The 22,076-nt window shown below is 42.3% G+C and overlaps 1 protein-coding gene across 1 annotated transcript in view; it reads right to left on the bottom strand.

The window, feature by feature from the left end:
• Positions 1-22,076, bottom strand: part of ARHGAP10 (Rho GTPase activating protein 10) — a 341,688-nt gene that overhangs the window by 227,989 nt on the left and 91,623 nt on the right. Inside the window, exons 2-3 of the mRNA XM_017850073.1 lie at positions 21,306-21,401; positions 21,171-21,232 (exon numbers count right to left, since the gene is read on the bottom strand). Of these exons, the coding sequence (XP_017705562.1) occupies positions 21,171-21,232; positions 21,306-21,401 (158 nt within the window). The remainder of the gene's footprint in view (positions 1-21,170; positions 21,233-21,305; positions 21,402-22,076) is intronic.

Raw genomic sequence — 22,076 nt, 5'->3', positions numbered from 1 at the left:
ATAGGAAAAGGAAGAACAGACGGAAACTATGGCAATGAGACTGGAGAAAGTTATCAAGGTGTTGGATAAAAGAAGAAAGAGGTTCAGGCCTGGCACGGTGGCTCATGCCTCTAATCCCAGCACTTTGGGAGGCTGAGGCTGGCGGATCACCTGAGGTCAGGAGTTCAAGACCAGCCTGACCAACATGGAGAAACCCTGTCTCTACTAAAACTACAAAATTAGCCAGACAGTGCCTGTAATCCCAGCTACTTGGGAGGCTAAGGCAGGAGAATCACTTGAACCCAGAAGGCAGAGGCTGTGGTGGGCTAAGACGGCGCCACTGCACTCCAGGCTGGGCAACAGAAAGAAACTCTGTACCCCTACCCCCCCAAAAAAAAGAAAGAAAAAAAAAAGAAAGGAGTTCAGCTGTGTAGGCTGCAGAGACGTTAAAGAAAGAATGAGAGCTCAGCAATATCCATGCCAAGGTGGCAGAAAGGGCCAGACTGGAGTTGATTTATGACTGACAGCTGAGACCATGTGGGGAACAACCCTTCCTCAAAGAATGACCATGCAGGGCAGTACAGAGAGAGGATGACTGCTGAAAGAGAACATGCCATAAAGTTAAGGCATGTATTCTTTTAAGACAGAAAGCTGGTATTTAAGAGATGAGAGGATGTCTAAACGCCCATGTGAAGAATCCAGAAAGAATGGTTCAAAGTCTCTGACATGGGAGGAGATGGGATGCTGAGCGTGCATGGAGGGTTGGCCTGTCATAGAAGTCAAGATCCTTCCTTCCCTGTGATAGAAGGAGAAAAGGGGTGCCAGTACAAATGGATTTGTGGGCTTCGTGACAAAAAGCTGAGAGTTGCTACCAGATGGCTATTTTTTCCCATAAAGTACAAAACAAGGTCACTTGCAGAGAGTTTGGGCATGAGAAGTTTCATGCCCAACTAACAGGAAGAATGAATGAAAGAATCATTACAAATGGGACAAACACTTCTTAGAGAAACAAGAAGGCCTTTTGAGATAGGTGAGGAGGAGTTGATGAAGATATCATCTGCCTTATTGTGGGATTTTCTCCAGCAAGGGAGGGAGAAGGTGGGTGGCCGAGTTCATCCCAGGCGAGTGTTTCTAAGAGATGTGAATGCGTCAGCACAATATGACGTGGTAGGCAAAGTGCTGGCAAGCTGCGTAGAGCTACTGGGGAGCAGAGGAGGAAGGTCCCCTGAGTAGGAGAAGACTTCGTGAAGGAGATCATGCACAGCTCAGCCTGAAACAGAGGGAAGGCGTTCTTCAGGCAAAGGCCTTCCATGCGGAGAGGGGAAAACAGCAATTTCAGGGCACAGAACCTAAGCAGCTCAGTGTCACTAAAGCAGATGAGGAAATCAGAGAGGATCACAAGACAAGGCGAGAGATATCGGATGGTCTCCATGAGCCATCAGAATGGGACGCCGGAAATGCTCAGAAAGTAGATGTAGGTTATCAATAATATGGATATGTGAAGGCCTTTTAAAATAAGAACCCCAAAACTTCATACTCTGGAGTAAACACTGTCTTCCACCAAAAGAACCAGGCTACAAAGGTTACACCAGAGCAATTTTAGGTCATTATATTTTTTCTTCATTTGGAGAGTTAATTTAATGCAATATCCGTCGGAACTCCAAAGGCTAACACTGGAGTAGAAAAAGAACATAAGGGTTTCATGGCCAGTTGTGGTGGTTCACACCCCGTAATCCTAGTACTTTTGGAGTCAGAGGCGGGTGGATCACTTGAGGTCAGGAGTTTGAGACCAGCTGGTCAATATGGTGAAACCCCGTCTCTACTAAAAATACAACAAAATTAGCCAGGCATGGTGGCAGGCACCTGTAATCCCAGCTACTCGTAAGGCTGAGGCAGGAAGAATCGCTTGAACCCAGAAGGCAGTGGTTGCAGTGAGCCAAGATTGCACCACTGCACTCTAGCATGGGTGACAGAGCAAGACTCCAACTTGGGGGTGGGGTGGGGGGAAGAATATAAGCGTTTCTGCCTTACTGTCTTCAGATCAATAAGCAAATTTCCAAAACAAGGATGGTAGTAGTTGTGGCAAATAACACTACATCCAACTCATTAATAAAATTTTTTTTATTAAAAATACTTGTAAGAGCTTAAAATTCATAACGATTTTCCTTCTTTAGCAAAGTCTGATTTTAAAACTTCTAAACTGAACCTAAAAATTATATTTAAGAACAAAATAATAAAGGAGCCAACAAATGTTTCAATAAGGCAATGTCAACTGAGCAACAAGAATTTTCTTTTTCTCAAAATAGACTGGAAGCTCCATGGAATCTCTCAGTTCCTGCTATAATTTCACAGATATATTATATAATATTTGTTAGTAGTAAGTGTTAATGATGTTTCCTAATGCTGAAACATGATTCTTCTTTCCCAGCAACTAGTGAACATCAAATCTAGGACTGTCCCTAAAACTTAAAAGGCAATTTACAGTGATGACAGTTTCCCAATGACAAGGAGATGGCTGAAGCAATAATACTGAGAAAAGTTTTCAAATACTAACATATTAGAAATTAGATAAGAGAACGAGTATAGAATGTGATTTTATAACCACACATACAGATTACATAATCATATTCCTATGAATTACTTGAACCAGCCAAGAAAAGAAGTCACAAAATGCCTTTGCTAATGAGCCTTGGAAAGGGTTTTGGATAGTTCTGCTTGGAAACAAAAGACAGCTTCTTGAACATAAAATAATCAGATGCTCTCTCCTCAGAGAAGGAGTCAGCCAACTTTTTCCATGAAAGACCAGGTAGTAAATAATTTAGGCTTTGCAGCCATGCAGCCACAGTTCCAAGTACTCATCTCTGCTGTGGTAGCACAAAAGCAGCCACAGACAGCATATGAATGATGGGTCCAGGTGTGTTCCAACGAAACTTGACTTACAAAAAGAGGAAGCAAGGTAGATCAGGCCCATGGGTCACTGTTTGCCAAATCCTGCCTGACAGGATCATCTTGAGTATCACGGCAATAAAATGCTCTACTTATGCTTACCTTGTATTTTTAAAAAATATACATTTAAAATATTTGCAGCCAATCAGAAGTTGGGAAGGAAGGTGGAATGGTGGATAAAAGAATCACAGTTCAAGGAGCTCTCGAGCTGAAGAGAGGGACTCAAAAGTAGTGCCGTTAGGATTTGCCTGGGATAAGCAATCTACAGGATGCTGAAAGGCAACTGCCCAGGTGTCCAAGATGTCTCGAGAACAGGTCATGTGAATTTCATACTGGGCTCAAATCTCCTAAAATGTTCTATTAACTGAAAGTTTAACATAAGTCAACGGAGCCACAAATTGGTCCTGTAACATACACAGGTTACACTTACCGCCTGAATTCAAACAAGGTAAGCACTCGACTGCATCCCCCATCAGATCAGAGCTTACCTCAACAGCACGGTTACCACATTTTAAAAGAGTCATTTAAACTGGGGTAAAGCAGGAATGTAACCAGAATGCTAAAAAGGTTTAGGAGGAAGAAATTTTAAAAAACTAGATGTTTCATGTGAGTGGGGAGGAAGAGAACATTTAGTGGAAACATGAAAGCTGTCTTTAAATATTTAAATGGATATTGCATGAGAGAAGAAAAAAAAATCATTCTGATTTGCTTAAAGGGAGCAAAGCCAGGTTTGATGGGTAGAAGCTGTAGAGCAGCAGATTTGGGTTTCCTATCAAAGGGACTCAAGAGAACTATAACGAAACAGGCTGCCTGGCAAGGTGGTGACCTCCAGCTCCCTCCACATAACCAAGCAGAGACTAGAGGACCAATGACCAGGAATACCCTCTCACATATGCCTGCACTGGGAGAAAGCTAGCCAAAAGGACAGCGGAGGTCCTCATCCACCTCCATCAATCTGGGATTCTAAATGAGCTGGGAGATGCAGAAGTACAAACTACATTTCCATGCTGTAGTTTTGAGAATCAAGCTACAACAGCAAACTAGAGAATCCATTAGAACTTCACGATTCAAAGTAAAAGGGCAGGATTATTATATAACAGTGTGGAGGATTAAAATGTTTCCCACCATTACTCACGTCTGAAATCCTTTTTCGTCAGACATTCGGATGTAAGGATGTTAAATGTATAAAAAGGAAAGGAAAATTATGTTATCTTAATCTATCCTCCAAGCTAGAGCTAAAAAATCTGTTGAGAGTAACAACCAACCTGCAGAGAATCTGACTCCACTGTGGGGAGGGACCACTCCGACAACTTCATATTCCCCCACACTGCAGATCAAAGTCTAAGTTCTGATGTCGTCAATTCTAAAGACAACAGGACTTAGGGCTATAACCCCACACTCAGTAAAAACGCAACAAAGGCATACCTACATCCTATGATATCTTTAGTAACCATTTTCTAAAGTTTCAGTCCAGGTAAAACTGAATAAATCAGTATAGCTACTAAATCACACCTTTCTAATTACTCAGTACTAACAAGGATAGGCTGAATACAGTGAAACAGAAGGAATTTTACATCCGTTCCCTGAACACTCATTATTTTAAGACTGGATTCCAAGTGTTTTTGACCCCAGAGGAATGCATAATCTGAGAACAAAGGAATATTTCCCCTCTTTTCTCCCATGATCTTCCAGATACTTCCCATTTCATTAAACTAAAGGGAAAATTCTATTTTCCAATTCTAATGTCAAGAATAGCAGCAAAGAAACTATTCAGCAAAAACACAGTTCTTATTTTTCCTTGAAACAGAATCTTAAACAGTGCCTAGAAACTTCATAGATAGATAGATAGATAGATAGATAGATAGATAGATAGATAGATAGACAGACAGATAGACTGAGATAGATCTAAACATAAAGGAATCTTTTTCCCAAAATGATCTGTCGGGGAAAAAAAAAACTTGCCTCGTGTAAGAGTTCTTAAGAGTCTTCTAAAGGAGTGGACTTCCCATTATTTTGGTCAACAACTGTTTGAGGAATCTTAGCCTAAAACAGCCCTAATCATTTAGTTTCAGATACTTAGAGATTACAAACAGGACTAAGTTACAAAAACAAGGGGAAGCTAAGAAATTTAAGATATTTAGTTACAATTCCAGAGATGACTTCAAACTTTTGTATTCAGTAATTTTATAAAGCTCACTTTAAAAGCAGTAAGATCAGTGGTTACATTAAGCAAATCATAGCCTAGGCAACAAGGCATAAACCCCATCTCTATAAAGAATACAAAAAATGAGCCAGGCGGGGTGGCATGCATCTGTAGTCTCAGCTAGCCAGGAGGCTGAGGTGGGAGGCTAGCTTGAGGCCAGGAGGTTGAGGCTGCAGGGAGCAGTGACTACACCACTGCATTCCAGCCTGGGCAACAGAGTTAGACCCTGTCCACCACCTCCCCCCGCCAAAAAAAAAAAAAAAAGAAGAAAAGAGATCATGAAAACACATCCCAGAGTTAAGTTTGTGTGTTTTTTTGTTGTTGTTTGTTTGTTTTAAGAGACAAGGGTCTCACTCTGTCACCCACGCTTGGAGTGCAATGGTGTGATCACAGATCACTATAGCCTCGAAATCGTGGTCTCAAACAATCCTCCTGCCTCAGCCTCCTGAGTAGCTGGAATTACAGATTCAAGCCATTGTGCCAGGTTCAGGAATAAGTTTTTTAAAGAGACTGTCCAAATGGGCTGCTAACATGTACTTTTGACTTGAGATAAAATTTACAGTGAAAGCATCAGAAAGATTTTAAAAGATGCTATATAGCTCAAAGAACTCAGGCAGATGTGGCCATCAATGCTCTGGAAAGCTGTACTGAAAAATCAGAATGTATCCATGACGAATATACTAATCCCAAAGGTGCCAAGAGTTGAGACAAATTTTTTTATTAAATAAGTGGGGAAAATATTTCTAAAATATATGCGGATTTTGTCTATCTAATTTTAAATGTGGACACATATTTAATCAAGTAAATGATGAAGGTAGATATCTGATTATCTAGCAGATGTACATAGGCATACCTAAAAGTATACATGTTCAAGTTGTCTAAAAGAAGTGTATTACGTTTAATCTTCTGGGGAAATAATGTTGTCTTACAATCAGGCACATAAAGGAATATCAGTCCTTTTGGGCTGCCCAGCACTTGAAACCCCTTCCTATGTTTGAGGAATTCTCCTTTCCATTGAAGCAAAGCCCACCTCCCACCATAAAAGCCAAAAATCACAGACGCTGGTTTGCAGTATGGTAATGACACCTGGCTAGGGTTCCACTAATGAGATGCTCCCATCCAAGACTTTGATTCAGAAGCTAGTGCTTTAAAAAAAAACCAGCGACCAAAGAGACTCTAGCGAGGTGGCAGCAACTAGTCTAATTTCCAGAGGCAGCAGTTCTTCCAACAGCCACTGGGCAGTGGGGCTCTTGGTGCAAACTGTGGTGTCCACATCCAGTGGCAATAGAGGTGTCTGCTCTAAGCCCAGCTCTGTGGTACAACCTGGACATCACTTCCAGTCCCTCACATCTTTTAAAGATACTACAAGATACCCAATACCCTTTAATGAATTTCCTTTATGTTCATATTGGCTAGTGCTTGCAACTGAGAATCCAGACTAATAAAGGATTAATATTTTTTAGAATTTCAGAACCTTATAAACAATCTTGCCAAAATGCTTTCGTACTATCTTTTCTCTGTACTCCTAACACAAGAGTTCCCCTAATTAAACCAACTCATTATCAACTGATTACATCACTCTCCTTCCACACTCACCCTTTGGTACCTCTTTCTACATCTATCCAGCCTCCCTCTCCTATACCTTCCCCATCAATCTAGGCTCAAGTTTTAATAGAAAGATTAAGATGGCCAATAAACTTCCCTCACTTTAATACCTGACATAAGAGAAAGTACAAGAGTCAAAAGACCAATGTTGACAAAAGTGAAAAGTTTCACAATCAATTTTGCTTTAACAGCCCTTCAGCAGGGAAAATAGGAGGCCAACGTGTTTTCATTTTGGCTCTGCCCTAACTAGTCCTATTTTTAGATCACAGAAAATAACAATTTCCTTTTGTTACCTGAATATTCTCAACTATAAGGCAGGAATAATACTTTCTCCCTACCTAAAACAATTAAAAAAAAAAAAAAGGCACATCATACTTGAAGCAATTTTAACTTCCCAACAAATCCCAGTATGATATTTTCTTTTCAAGCACAGCTCAAGCTAATCTAATTTTCCCAGTAGAGAAAATAATGTAAAAACAAAATTCAGTTTTATGATGGTAATAGCTCAAACTCACTAGCTAAGTACTAGCCAACTTAGTACTTAGATTTAATGAACCCATGCGCAAAGCTCTAACTGGGACATAGGTGCTCAGGTGCTATAAATTAATTCCACAGGGTTTAAACTTGAAAATCAGGAGCCAATTAATAGGAAATGGCTGTTGAATGCCTGATTCAGACCAAAGAAGACTCGCGTAATGAGCTACAAACTATATATCCCAAATTGACTAGTTCCATTATCACACTTCTGCTTTCATACAGATAATCCAAGAATAAAATGTCCCCAGTAAGAATTTCATCAACTTTCAATCCTGAACTGTGAAAAACTTGAAACCTAGTCCTATTAAATAAGAGGATTAAGGCTGAAATTATAACAACTTCTGGTCTCTGATTTAATTCCCTGAATATCTGCCTATGAGCTAGCTCTCTCAAAAAAAATTAGGTCAACGTATCACCAAAGTCTACGATTCTCTTAGTATCTATGTTCTATGAACAAATATGTTAGAGTCTGTTTGCCTCCCACAAAAGAAAAGCTAGCATCCATTCTGAAGGACATTAACTGAAAAAAGAAAGCAGAAATTTTATTCGGATTATTTAAATCAAACACAATCTACCTGTAAAGATTTGTTTTTAAGTACGCTTAGGAAAAAACAAGAATCATAAAACAAAAGCTACTGAGTATTTAAGGAATGAGTCTGCCTAATAAGGACGTGCAGATACTGAAACTCGATCTTCCTTCCCTCTGTGCATAATGGACAGTAAGAACCTCGCTTCAATATTTTAAATAAAATAAATACTTGGGAAGAATATTATGAGAGGAAATAAAAATCCCATAGAAATGAAAGTTTCATGAGGCAGAATTTTGATTTTTTTTAGTTTTACATAAGGGAAAATTTTAGTTTCTGAAGTGAAGGGTATGACTCAGTGGCACAGCTAGAAATGGAATCTCGTGCATACTAAGGCAATAAACTGTTGAACCAAAAAAATTAAATAGGCCAGGTGCAGTGGCTCATGCCTGTAGTCCCAGCACTTTGGGAGGCCGTGGCGGGCAGATCACCTGAGGTCAGGAGTTCAAGAGCAGCCTGGCCAAAATGATGAAACCCTGTCTCTACTAAAAATACAAAATTTAGCCGGGCATGATGGCACATGCCTGTAACCCCAGCTACTCAGGGAGACTGAGGCAGGAAAATCTCTGGAACCCAGGAGGCGGAGGTTGCAGTGAGCCAAGATCCATCCTGCCACTGCACTCCAGCCTGGGCAACAAAGTAAGACTTAAGAAAAGGAAAAGGAAAAAGAAAAAGGAAAAGGAAAAAAAAAATTTGAGAGAAGAAAAGAAACATTCAGAAAAGAATGGCTTTGATCAATGACAAAAGCTTTTCTTTCCAGCCCATCTGTGATGCCCAGGGTAAGAGAAAAAAGTGGCAATCAACAGTAAAAAAAAGGAGGGGCGTGGGGTTGAGAGACTCTTGGGAATTCATTCTCTACCAGGTGGCCACTAGCTGAGCACTCTGGACAAGGGTTTCCTCATTGTATCCTCAGGTGTGAGAACACGGTAGCTCACAGTAGGCAATCAAAATATTTGTTTGTAAATGAAGTGGGATTCTCCTATAAATTTAGATAATTTAAAGAACAGCATTTCTACACAAAAGCAACATTTTCTGCTTATAGTGATAAAAGGAACCGATGAATGACAATGCTAAGTACCCTGAATCTTTTGGTCAAAACAGTTCATTTTTGTTAGTCCAGGTCCTCTACGAAGCAGACACCAAGACAGGATGAGACACACAAGAAATTTATTAGGGGAAACATCTGTGAGGGAAAATGGGGAAGGGGCCAGGGAAGACTGGAGGGGCCATCAGACAGTGATGCAGGTCTGACCCAGGGGAAGGAGACAGGGAAGGAAAGCATGGGTGCATGGGTGTGGGTGTGGGTGTGGGTGGCAGTGTGTGTGGGTGGGGGGGTGTGTGTGTTAGGCTGCAATGCTGTTCTGGGGAAAGTCTGACAAGGCTGCCATTAGAAGGCTTGGGACATTCAAACAAGTTGAAACTTAATCCCCAATCTGGCATTATTGAGAGGTGGGGCCTTAAAAGATGAATGGATTCATCCACTGATGAATTAATAGGTTAATGAATTTTATTATTTTTTTTTTGAGATGGGGTCTCTCACTCTGTCACCCAGACTCAAGTGCAGTGGCACAATAATGGCTCTCTGCAGCCTCAACCTCCCAGGCTCAAGCGATCCTCCTACCTCCATCTCCCAAGTAGCTGGGCCTACAGGTACGCGCCACCACCACACCTGGCTTCCCCCCGCCCCCGCAGAAACAGGGTCTCATTATGTTTCCCAGACTGGTCTTGAATTCCTGGGCTCAAGCAATCCTCATGCCTCACCTCCCAAAGTGCTGGGATTACAGGTGTAAGCCACCATTCCCAGCCTAATGATTATCACAGGAGAGGACTGGATTAATGGGTTATCACAGGAGTGGACTGGTGGCTTTATAGAAAGAAAAACAAAGAGAGACCTGAGTCCCCCAACCTTGGACTTCTCAGCTTCCATAACTGTAAGAAACAAATTCCTTTTATTTACCTAGTTTCAGGTATTCTGTTATAAGCAACAGAAAACAGACAGACAGGCAGAACGTGGGAGGCGTGGCTTTCACACTAACACCCACAGAGCAGCTGGGCCTGATGATAATCAATGTCACTCCTCCTTCCTCTATCTGACAGGTGCCCATGGCTGCCACAGCTTCCAGACCATATTTTCCTACTATACTGGCATTTTCTTGAATCTCTAACACAATTTCCACCACCAACTTAACATATATATCATTGAATCTAATCACCAACTGTAAAACACTCCATTATTTTATATCCTACCATAAAAAAATCCTGCTAATCTTGAAATAATAGCATAACACTTAGCACTTTTATATACACTGAAAAAGCTCTTTGAACGGTATGTTTTCATCATGTGTCCCTCTTGTGCATAAAGAAGTAAGCAAACTACATTTGTTATTTCTAAAACTTCTTCAGAGTCCAACTCCTCTGAATGACTTTTCATCTCAGTCATCAAAATCTCATTTTCCCCACATGTATTAGTCTGTTTTCACACTACTGTGAAGTTACTACTTGACACTGGGTAATTTATAAACAAAAGAGGTTTGATTGACTCACAGTTCCACATGGCTGCAGAGGCCTCAGAAAACTTACAATCATGGCACAAGGTGAAAGGGAAGCAGGGCACATCTTACATGGTGGCAGGAGAGAAACCAAGTTCAGTGGAAAATGCCACTTTTAAACCATTAGCTCTCATGAGAACTCCCTCACAATAACAAGAACAGCATGGGGAAAACTGTCTCCATGACCCAGTCACCTCCTACCAGGTCCCTCCCTCAACACACAGGGATTACAATTCAAGGTGAGATTTGGGTGGGGACACAGAGCCAAACTGTATCACCACACATAATTTCCTCTGTGCAAATGAGAATACTGGAGATGAATTATGTCTTCAAGGGGTGCTCTTAAGGAGCTCCATTCTTGTATTCAGGATTTTCTTCCAAGATGATGGCAGGCACCCACACTTTGGATACTGATACCAGCACTTCCTTGACCTAAGCAGGTCTCAAAGGAAGGTTTTCAAAACAACCACCAGGATTCATATTTCTGCCTTAAGTGGTCTGTGGACTGAAATACTGAGGAGCTACATTTGTCCAAAGAGTAAAAGAGAAGTAACCTCATGTCCCTTTCATGACTGCTGCCTGGTGGACAGCAACTATAAGATACATATCCATTTCACTAATGTTCAAAGGTGGAAGGAAAAATATTATGTCTTACAAAGAGAAAAGGCCAAAGCATAATGTCTTTAGGATACCAGAAGATGTGAAAGATTCTACTTTCATCTCTGTCACGAACTTATTTAGTGATGTAGATCAAGTAACTCCACCCTCCAAGAGCTCCACGTTTTGTTTTGTTTTGTTTTGTTTTTTTTTTTTTGAGATGGAGTCTTGTTCTGTTGCCCAGGCTGGAGTGCAGTGGTGCGATCTCAGCAGCTCACTGCAACCTCCACCTCCTGGGTTCAAGAATTCTCCTGCCTCAGCCTCCTGAATACCTAGGATTACAGGTCCCGCGACCACAACCAGCTGATTTTTGTATTTTTAGTAGAGTCAGGGTTTCACCATGTTGGTCAGGATGGTCTTGAACTCCTGACCTCAAGATCCACCCGCCTCAGCCTCCCCAAAGTGCTGGGATTATAGGCGTGAGCTACTGCGCCCAGACTCCTCTTTTTTAAAAAATAAAATTAAGTGGTCAAATATAAGTTTCCCTAAGTTCTTTGTTTTCAGAGCCAAGGCTACACCATCTAGTATTTTCATGACATGGTCTAGAGACTGATCATAGGTACCTTGGCTCATCTCGAAAAATTTTCCTAGTGAAACAGTAGACTCAGCTGCACACATTCCCAATAATGGAATCACTCCTCTGGATTAGACAATTAAATTAATGGGCTAGTTAGATTCTAGGGTCCCTTGCATGTGTGTGGGTGAGTGGGTGTGTGTATGTTGGGGCAGTCGGGGAAGAAGAGTGCAGAGTTGGCTGATTCCTCTTCTGAGGCTGATTCCTCAGAAGCACAGAATACACCCTAAGGATAAGAAATTCAGGAAATGTAAGTTTCAACAGGGAAGTAGCATCTGATGATGACAAGGCTGGAAGGCCACATATGATAATGAGTCACCAACAGAGAGGACACTGAGTCACAGGGCAAGGACTTGCAGGGAAAGGGGTCCAAGAAGGAGACAGGCCTCCTGCCTAAGACAATCTTCACTCATTTTAGAATTTTGATTTGAGTTATTCCGGACTGTAATCTCTACAGGATTCTGAGTCAGTAAATTAAACTCTCAAAAGGTACGTTCCTGAAGAACAGGTTTTACAAAGACATCCCTATCCGACTAAATAATAGGCTTATGGGAAAAAGAGAATTGTAAGAAAAAGCAAGTCTGTCCAATTGTAAAGGTCAGTTCCAAGGAGGAAAAAGTCTTCATAAAATTAGGTCACTGACAACTTTTAAACCAAACTGAGAAATGTTTTCACAAATAAGTTCAAGATGAATTCCCCCCATTCTGAATGTGCCTGCCAACAGAAATCCACAGAAACTGTAAAATAACTGATTAAAACAAGCTTCACATGCCACATAAACCATTATAAGTATAATAAGATGAAACTAAAGGCATAATCTTTTCAATGGCATCTAATGCCTTAGGTACTTATCATCCTATAGGAACTCACAAGCAATATTAAATACAAAGTAAGTAACACTAAAAATCCTACTAAACCTATTCCATTAACACAAACCAGCTATAGTCTCAAATCCTTTGGAAATGAGAAGTGAAAGCTTATGCTTTCGATCACTATTTTAACCTCCTGACAGGGACACAGTCATCACAAAACAATGTAGAGCGTTTCCAACTTCCAGACAGTCTAGCCCTAAGGAAAGGATTGCCAGCCAAGATTTCACTAGCACCCCAAGCCAGCAGCTGATTTCAGCCTGCTTAGGAATCACCTGGAGAGTTTCATGAAAGACCAGCTGACAGTTCTGAGTCAGCTGACTCAGTAGTTCTGGGGTGGGCCTGAGAATGTGCATTTCTAGCACATTCCTAAAGTGATGCTGGACCAGGGACCATACTTTGACAAGAGCTCTAGGGCATACTAAAGAAAGAATAGCATATTCTCTCCTAAAACGTGGAATGCATTTAACTCATTTTAACCAATATATATTCTTTTAGTAATACTCTGAAACACTTTTAAAAAAATATTTAGGTAAGTGCAAAAGTTAATTGTGGTTTCAACCGTGTGCGGTGGCTCAGGTCTGTAATCCCGACACTTCGGGAGACCAAGTCGGGTAGATCACGTGAGGTCAGGAGTTCAAGACCAGCCTGATCAACATGGTGAAACCCCGTCTCTACAAAAAATACAAAAATTAGCCGGGTGTGGTGGCAAGTGGCTGTAGTCCCAGCTGCTCAAGAGGCTGAAGCTGGATAATCGCTTGAACATGGGAGGCAGAGGTTGCAGTGAGTCAAGATCCCATCGCTGCACTTCAGCCTGGGAGACAGAGCCAGACTCCCCCCCCAAAAAAAAAAAAAAGGAATTGTGGTTTTGACCATTTTTTTAAAAATGGCAAAAACCGCAATTACTTTTGTACCAACCCAATTAATAGTTCGGAACAGAAATCCATGTCAGAAGTCCAAGAAGTTATGGAAGAGATTTGAGAGCATGAAAGGATGATGAGAAGCGGGTCTACTGAAGCAGAGGCCGGGGCTGACAGAGCAGGCATCACGTCTTGCCTGCGACCAACCATTCTGAACTACTAACAAAAGCCTTTGGTAGGCAGCAGCTTAGTACCTTCCCTATGGGGGCAAAAGCTTAGGGCAGGTCATCCAGGAAGTGTTCCCTGGCCTGGTATTTTCACAAGGGTCAAGTCTGTGGTAGAGGAAAACAACAGAAAAAGAAAAGGGTCTCCAAAGCCTGAAAAGTCTGCATAGGCAAAGGGCCTTCCTGCCCAAATGGGGAAAGGGGTGCGGCCGTGGACAAGATACTTCCGCACATCTGCTTAGCAGCCCAGTCTGCCCCCAGCACCCCTGGGATGAGAGAGAGGCGGAACAGCTCCATCTCAGGCACCTTTTGTGCATCATCGGGCAAGCTCTGCCTTCTCTCTCCTGGCACTCCTGCTTCCCCGCAAGCTTTCGTGAACCTCTGGGCCTCAACCAATTGCCCTTATTTGCCAGAATCCTGAGAAACTGAGCAACCATTTTAGGCAAGGGATGAAACTCCATGATCTGACAAAAGAATACATGTAAAGAAGTAAACGCAGTATGAAGGGCTTTTAAAAGAACAACATAAACTACAGCACTATTTTAAAAGTCCTTAGATTCCTGGACAGCTGCCCACCTCAGATAAGTACAACATGTCCTGCCATGCCAGAGAGAACATCTCTGGAATTCTGGCAGCAACACACCACAACAGCCCTTTCCTCTGAGAACAGGCACAGAAGTACAGCAGTTGCAGCCACTCACTGTATCAGATCCGGCTCCCCAGGTTGAGTTCTTCACCTCCACAGTCAAGGGTGGCAACATTATAAGCAAAAACTACCCACTCAAAACACTGTCCTGGCCGGGTGCGGTGGCTCACATCTGTAATCCCAGCACTTTCGGAAATAGAGGCCGGTGGATCACCTGAGGTCAGGAGTTTAAGACCAGCCTTCCCAACATGGCGAAACCTCATGTCTACTAAAAATACAACAAATTGGCTGGGCGCGGTGGCTCACGCCTGTAATCCCAGCACTATGGAGGGGCCAAGGCAGAAAGATCACAAGGTCAGGAGATCGAGACCAACCTGGCTAACATGGTGAAACCCTGTCTCTACTAAAAATACAAAAAATTGGCCGGACGTAGTGGCACGTGCATGTAGTCCCAGCTACTCAGGAGGCTGAGAAGGAATCGCTTGAACCTAGGAGGCGGAGTTTGCAGTGAGCTGAGATCCAGCCTGGGTGACAGAGCAAGACTCTATCTCAAAAAAAAAAACTCAAAAAAAAAAATACAAAATACAAAAAATTAGCTAGGCATGGTGGCAGGCGCCTGTAATCCCAGCTACTCAGGAGGCTGAGGCAGGAGAATGACTTGAACCCAGGAGCCATAGGTTGCAGTGAGCTGAGATCACGCCACTGTACTCTAGCCTCTGCAATACTCCATTCCCAAAAAAAAAAAAACACTGTCCTGAAAAGTCAATTTGACTTTTAAAGGGTGAGGCATGTGTATTCATAGAAATTAGACTTTGAGTGTGGAGGGAAACACTGACTTTTCTTTCTTAGACTGGCAATTGCTCTACTTCTCTCTCCAACAATTCATTTTAGTAGGAACAAAGCTGGACATTGTCGGGGGAAAAGGAAAAAACATAGCCTTCCCTGTTTTTGAAATTTCAACAGTTTCCCCTCAAGGAGGAAACTAGACATAGCTAAGATTCATCCTTCAACTCAGCCCAGGTATCACCTCTCCAAGATGCCTTCCCTGAATTACTCAATCACTTGATTACCACGAAGCATGTTGGAAATTACATGCCTTCTTTCAGCCATCTCCTCTAATGGATGACTCACTACTGAAGGGCAGGCCTTACGTCTTCATCTTTATAGCATGTGGCACAGTGCTTGGCATGTGGCAGGCACACACTATTTGTTGAACCGTATACTTAATACAGCCTATTTAGGTACAGAGATGAGGCGTATGAACATATATAACTGGTGGCTCAAAACCAACAGGGATTGCTGAGCATCCACATAGATGACTTTATCCCTTAAAACCTGAAGTCCCATCTTACCCTTAAGATTCAGAAAGTTTTTAAAAATATTTGGCATTACTGTTTGCCTTCTAAAATACAGATATACAGATACAGTTTTAACATTTTAATGACTCAGTCTTAATTATGAATCTCCAATTATTAATATTATGCTGCACCATTATTCAATTTAGGATTTCAGAAAATACTAAACTAATTGCTTTTAAAGATTAAGGGGACTGGATGCGGTGGCTCATGCCTATAATCCCAGCACTTTGGGAGGCTGAGGCAGGCAGATCACAAGGTCAAGAAATCGAGACCATCCTGGCCAACATGGTAAAACCCCATCTCTACTAAAAATACAAAAATGAGCTGGGCTTGGTGGTGCACATCTGTATTCCCAGCTACTCAGGAGGCTGAGACAGGAAAATCACTTGAACCAGGGAGGCGGAGGTTGCAGTGAGCCGAGATTGCGCCACTGCACTCAGGCCTGGTGACACAGTAAGACTCCGTCTCAAGAAAAAAAAAAAAAAAAATTAAGTGACCACTATTAAATCCTTGGAACCACTTTCAGACTATTTCTACCTCCATTTTACAGTCATTTTGCATTCCTTTCTTAATCTGTGGCTTTGAACATGCTGATGGTTTATAAAACTTTTAAGTTAAAAAAAATTTTTAAGTAAAACAAGAGTCTTTCAAAGTTCTCAGAATGTACTGGCAACCATTTTAGCTGCTTAAAAACATTCCTTTTCTCCTTGTACCAGTGTCGGAGGTATGGGCTTGCTGAACTATACAAAGACCCTCTGCTGTGTCTCCACCCCATGAACCCTTTCCTAACAACCACAAGCTTAGGCACTCCATGTGAGTCACACTATCTTTGCTGGCGTACTTTGTATATTGTTTTCTTTTCCCATTCCTTGTCTTAGGAAGCACTTAGTATAGGCTATTTTAATTAGCTCTTTACCACTTATTCTCTAGTATCACACTGGAAATTTCTTGAGGCAAGTATCTATTCTGACCCAAAAGTTTCAGGCAAATGTTTAGTAATGCCTCAGTTATGTTTTAGTAAGTATTCAAAGGTATTTAAATAAACAAAGGTAGCCACAGTGATTCCACTTTAAAAAAAAAAAAAAGTGATCAGTGACTATCAAGATGAGAAGTACCTAAATAATGTCAATATGGGTTAAGTGTCCAACTTTTCAACTTTTACTAATTTCATTATTCCAACTCACTGATAACTTAGGAAAGTACTATTTTAAAGGTTTCTGAGGCAAATATAAAAGGATCAGGAACTCTTACAAAGGCGGAAAAAAGCAGATGGGGAGAAGAGCCTATAAAGTGACTTGGAAATAATCAAATGTAATATGTTCGGATTCAGATTCAAACAGACCAACTGTTATTGGGGGTGGCGGTGGGGAAGAGAAAGAGAGAATCTGAATGAGTATCAGGAAAACTTGAATATGACCTAATTTTTCATAAAATTAAGAAATTACTGATTGTGATAAAGACACGGTGTTTTTTTAAGTGTCCGTTTTTTGAGATATATACTGAAGTATTTGTGAATAAAACTGGGCTTTCTGTCAAAATAATGAGGACAGCAGGGGGCCAGGGGGAGTAAGGATCACAGGAGAACTGAGACTGGTCTGAGGCTGGGTGTTGAGTCCATGTAGTTTCACTGTATATTTCTCTCAACTTTGGTACATGTTTGAAATTTTCCAAGCTAAAAAGGAAGAAAGCACTAGGAGGTGTCCTGTTAATTCTGTGGTTGGCCGTGGCTACCACCCACCCCAGCTTTGGACAGCGTCCTGCTTTCCAGCAGGTGTTTCTGTTCCCACAACGGGTTGTGTGTGACACACCACAGCACTCCTCTCTAAGGTTCATGGCCTTATACAGACACCACCCTATTCTCATTCCTACCCTGCACGGGAACCCAACCTCGTCTAACACAGAGACCCTATCAACCTCCATCACAGCTGGAGATTAAACCAGTCAGTTGGCTAACAACAGCTCTGCAAACCATGCTGTCTACTCCACACAGCCTGGAGCCAATACCATGTTCCCATTTTTGGACCTCATCACTCCATTTCAAGGAACCTAAAACAGAAAGAGAATACTGAGCCTGACAATGGTCACACACTATTTCTGTAGAGCTAAAATCCAGCACCACTCTGCTCGGAACTCTTCCTCCAGACACCAGCGTGATGCCCTTTGTGCAGGACCCTACTGAAAAGGCAGTCATCACCTCACCACTCCAGATATGCTGTGGACCCTCCCCACCTGGCTACTTGCCCTGTACTGTTTTGTAGCATTTTTCACTGCCTGCCAATGGATTACAGGTTTATTTCTACTTCACTACTGCTGCCTAGAATCTAACCTCCATGGAGGCAGGGACTTTTGCTTTCTTTGCGTTTACCTATGTCCTGAGTTTCTCAACAGCAACTGGAACATAAAAAGAGATCAACAGGTATGTGCTAAATGTTCAGGATGCCAGGAAAGTATAACTATCAAAGAGGGTTAAGAACGGAAAATTGACACTCTTAACGTAAACTAAAAACACGTACCTCACCAGCCCACACATCTACTCCATGTACTAGAAAGGTGACATCATGATGCTATTTTTATTCACCATTTTATTTAGTCTTTCCTAAATAGCTGAAAAATTGATGACTACAGGATCACATGAATAATGATTGAATCTGTCAGTGTGTGCCAGAAAAACCTCATGGGACCACGGTGTCTTCACACACCCTCTACAGTATCTACATTATATACACACAAATTACCTCAAAATTTAGAAATGAGTGCAAATTAGGGCTTTTGAGGACATATGCCTTTGTCACTTTTTTTTTTTATTGAGATGGAGTCTTGCTCTGTTGCCCAGGATGGAGTGCAGTGGCGCGATCTCAGCTCACTGAACGCCTCCCGGGTTCAAGTGATTCTCCTGCCTCAGTCTCCCGAGTAGCTGGGATTACAGGTGCCCACCACCATGCCCAGCTAATTTTTGTAATTTTAGTAGAGACAGGGTTTCACCAGGTTGGCCAGGCTGGTCTCAAACTTCTGACCTCAGGTGATCCACCCACCCCAGCCTCCCAAAGTGCTGGGATTACAGGCATCAGCCACCACGCCTGGCCTTCTGTCACTTTTTAAATCCAAATCAGTGTCCTCCTGCAGCCCTACCCAACATAAACACCCACCAGCCACCACCCAGGAAATTAGAGTGACACCTATGAAGCCAGTTGCAGTGACAGGGAGGGCAGTTCAGTGCCAGCTTCTTAACACAAACCAGCTCTACCTCCTAGATGCCATGTGATCTAGGGCAAGGTAAAGTGCCTCAGTTTCCTCATCCGTTAAATGGGGAACAATAGCAGAATCTATCTCATAGGGTTGATGTGAGAATTCAGTGACTTTGTATTAGGTAAATAGCTTAGAACAGCTCCTGGCTGATATGGTTTGGCTCTGTGTCCTCACCCAAATCTTACCTGAAAGTGTAAACTCCATAATCCCCACATGTCAAATGCAGGACCAGGTAGAGGTAACTTGTGGTTTCTCCCATGCTGTTATCATGATAGTGAGTTCCTGTGAGATCTGATGGTTCTATAAGCATCTGGCATTTCCCCTGCCTGCACTCACCCCATCCTGCCACCTTGTGAAGAAGGTACCTGCTTCTCCTTTGCCTTCCACCATGATTCTAAGTTTCCCGAGGCCTCCCTAGCAATGCAGCACTATGAGTCAATTAAAACTCTTTCCTTTATAAATTACCCAGTCTCCGGTATTTCTTCAAAGCAGTGTAAGAACAGACTAATACACTGGCACACAGTCAAGGTAAACCAACTTAGCTAATATGTCCAGTATTATTTCTACCACATCTAAACCCACTCATACACTCACACTGTAACATAATTCTAGACAGTACTTATTTTCAAGAATATAGAAAAAAGAATTTTTTTTTTTTTTTGGAGACAGAGTCCCACTCTGTTGCTAAGGTTGGAGTGCAGTGGTGCACTCTCGGCTCACTGCAACCTCCACCTCCCAGGTTCAAGTGATTCTCCTGCCTCAGCCTCCCAAGCAGCTGGGATTACAGGCGTCTGCCACCACACCCAGCTAAATTTTTTTGTATTTTTAGTAGAGACGGGGTTTCACCAAGTTGGCCAGACTGGTCTCGAACTCCTAACCTCAGGTGACCTGCCCACCTTGGCTTGCTGGGATTACAGGCATGGGCCACCTCGCCCAGCCTGAATCTGTATTTTTTTTAAGCCTGAAATAAATGGTGAGAATAGATAGTGTGTCATAACCTAGTAGCAATTCTGCTGTAAATCTGGTTTAATTAAAGAATATCATTAGGAAGGTAATGTAAGCTTTTCAGAAAAGCAGGCAATTATTCAATAACTCCCAAATTTACAGCTGAGTGCGTGTTAAATGAGATCATACACTTAAGGCACTCAGTACAGCACTGCATATGAAGCGCACTCCATGGGGGACAGTTTTTGTTTTGTTTTGTTTTGAGACAGGGTCTTGCTCTGTCACCCAGGCTGGAGGGCAGTGGCACAATCTCGGCTCACTGCAACCTCAGCCTCCTGGGCTCAAGTGATCCTTCCAACTCAGCCTCCTGAGTAGCTGGGACGACGGGCACATACCACCACATCTGGCTAGTTTTTTTTTTTGTTTTTGTTTGTTTGTTTGTTTGTTTGTTTTAGATGGGGTTTCGTTCTTGTTGCCCAGGCTAGAGTGCAATGGTGCGATCTCAGCTCACCGCAACATCTACCTACTGGGTTCAAGCGATTCTCTTGCATCAGCCTCCTGAGTAGCTAGGATTACAGGCATGTGCCACAACGCCCGGCTAATTTTGTTTTTTTTTTAGTGGATACGGGGTTTCTCCATGTTGGTCAGGCTGGTCTCAAACTCCCAACCTCAGGTGATCTGCCCACATCAGCCTCCCAAAGTGCTGGGATTACAGGCATGAGCCACTGCACCCAGCCTAATTTTTGTATTTTTGTAGAGATGGGGTTTTACCATGTTGGCCAGGCTGGTGTCAAACTCCTGAGCTTGTGCAATCCACCCACCCAGTCTCTCAAAGGGCTGGAATTACAGGCATGACCCACCACGCCTGGCCAAGGGTAGTTCTTCTTATTCTTGTTATGATTATGAATCTTGATGCAAAGTGGGATCTCAAAGACCTCTAAGGCCCAGGTTCTCTCCCTTTCCACGCAGCCTAGAAATCTACAGGGGTATGAGTCAGGGGCTAACATTGCCCAGCTGTCCTCTGCTTCTACGTAAGCTTTTCTGCTTTTATTCCCCTAATATATCAAGCTTCTGCATGAGAGTCTACATAAATGAAAGTGCTGTGCTGCAACAAAAAGCTAGAAAGCAGTGATGTGGTCCCACTGTCCACTTTACAGATAAAAAAGCAAGGCCTTGGTGGAGGTCCTGCAGCTTCTCCAAGTTCTGACTGTGGTCAGCCCCCTCATGGAACTAGAAATCAGGGCTCCTGAAACCTCATCTTTCCATTACAATGCACTACTGTACTCAGAGATAAATGCATCACAACTTCTACCAGAACCAGCTTCCAAATCCAGATTTTTCCCCCTTGAAATCTGACTTATTAATTTACACCCCTCTCAACTCACCATAATTTCTCTCTGTTCCTCCAGATTCTTCAAAAAATTTGAAAATTCACGTAAGGAAGCATCTGTAACAAGAAAGGAGTGATTATTTGGTGGCCATGGCAAAGGAAAACAAACCAAAATCTCATGTTTATTTACCTATGCATCGTTCATCATCTGTCACAGCATCACCGATAAATTCAAACTTAAAATCTCTGAGTGAATGAGCAAACTTCCGCTGGGCCACTGACAAACCTAGGAAGAAAAGTGTAACGATGACTTGGGTTATTGTTTTAAGTCAAGCCATAAAAGAAATTTATTCCTCCTAAAATTGGTAAAGCTGTAGAGCTGTCCTCCACTCGATCTATGAGAAGGCATGACCCAACTCCCTTGCCAAATGGCCCGCCATCTTCAACCTGGCACGCTCCAGGTAGCCTCTGTCTTCTAGTCTATACCCTGCCACAGAACAGACGCTGGAGAAATGTTTATTCCCTCCCCCACCTTCTTATTCCTCAAATCTGACTCTTTCACACTGTTCCCTAAAGTATTCTCCCTTTCTCTCCTCATTCCAGTCAGGACATGCCCAATTCTAAAGTTCAGGCTGTGATTAGGAACACACACACCTGATAGTGGCTTGATGCGATCTGGATGCCTGCCATGGTTTCAAACATAAGGATCTCAAAAGCCCAAGGTCAGCCAACCAGCTGCTCTTAACCGATTGCCAAATAACCACTCCAGTCAGAGAAACCCAGAAGATTCAAAAAGAATGTTCATAGAAAACAGCATCAGGGAGGTAACTGAAGGCCAAGAAGAAATGGTAGGAACAATTAATTCTGCAAAAGACCTACAGAGATCCTCATCTTAATTGGAGATTAACAGAAGAGTGGAAAACTACTTCTAAAATAGGCTAACATTTATTTTACAGGCCTT

This window comes from Rhinopithecus bieti, unplaced genomic scaffold (assembly GCF_001698545.2).
Source record: "Rhinopithecus bieti isolate Rb0 unplaced genomic scaffold, ASM169854v2 scaffold_32105, whole genome shotgun sequence".
Lineage (NCBI taxonomy): Eukaryota > Metazoa > Chordata > Mammalia > Primates > Cercopithecidae > Rhinopithecus > Rhinopithecus bieti.
The sequence above is the reverse complement of the archived record's forward strand: the minus strand, read 5'-3'. Positions and strand labels throughout refer to the sequence as shown.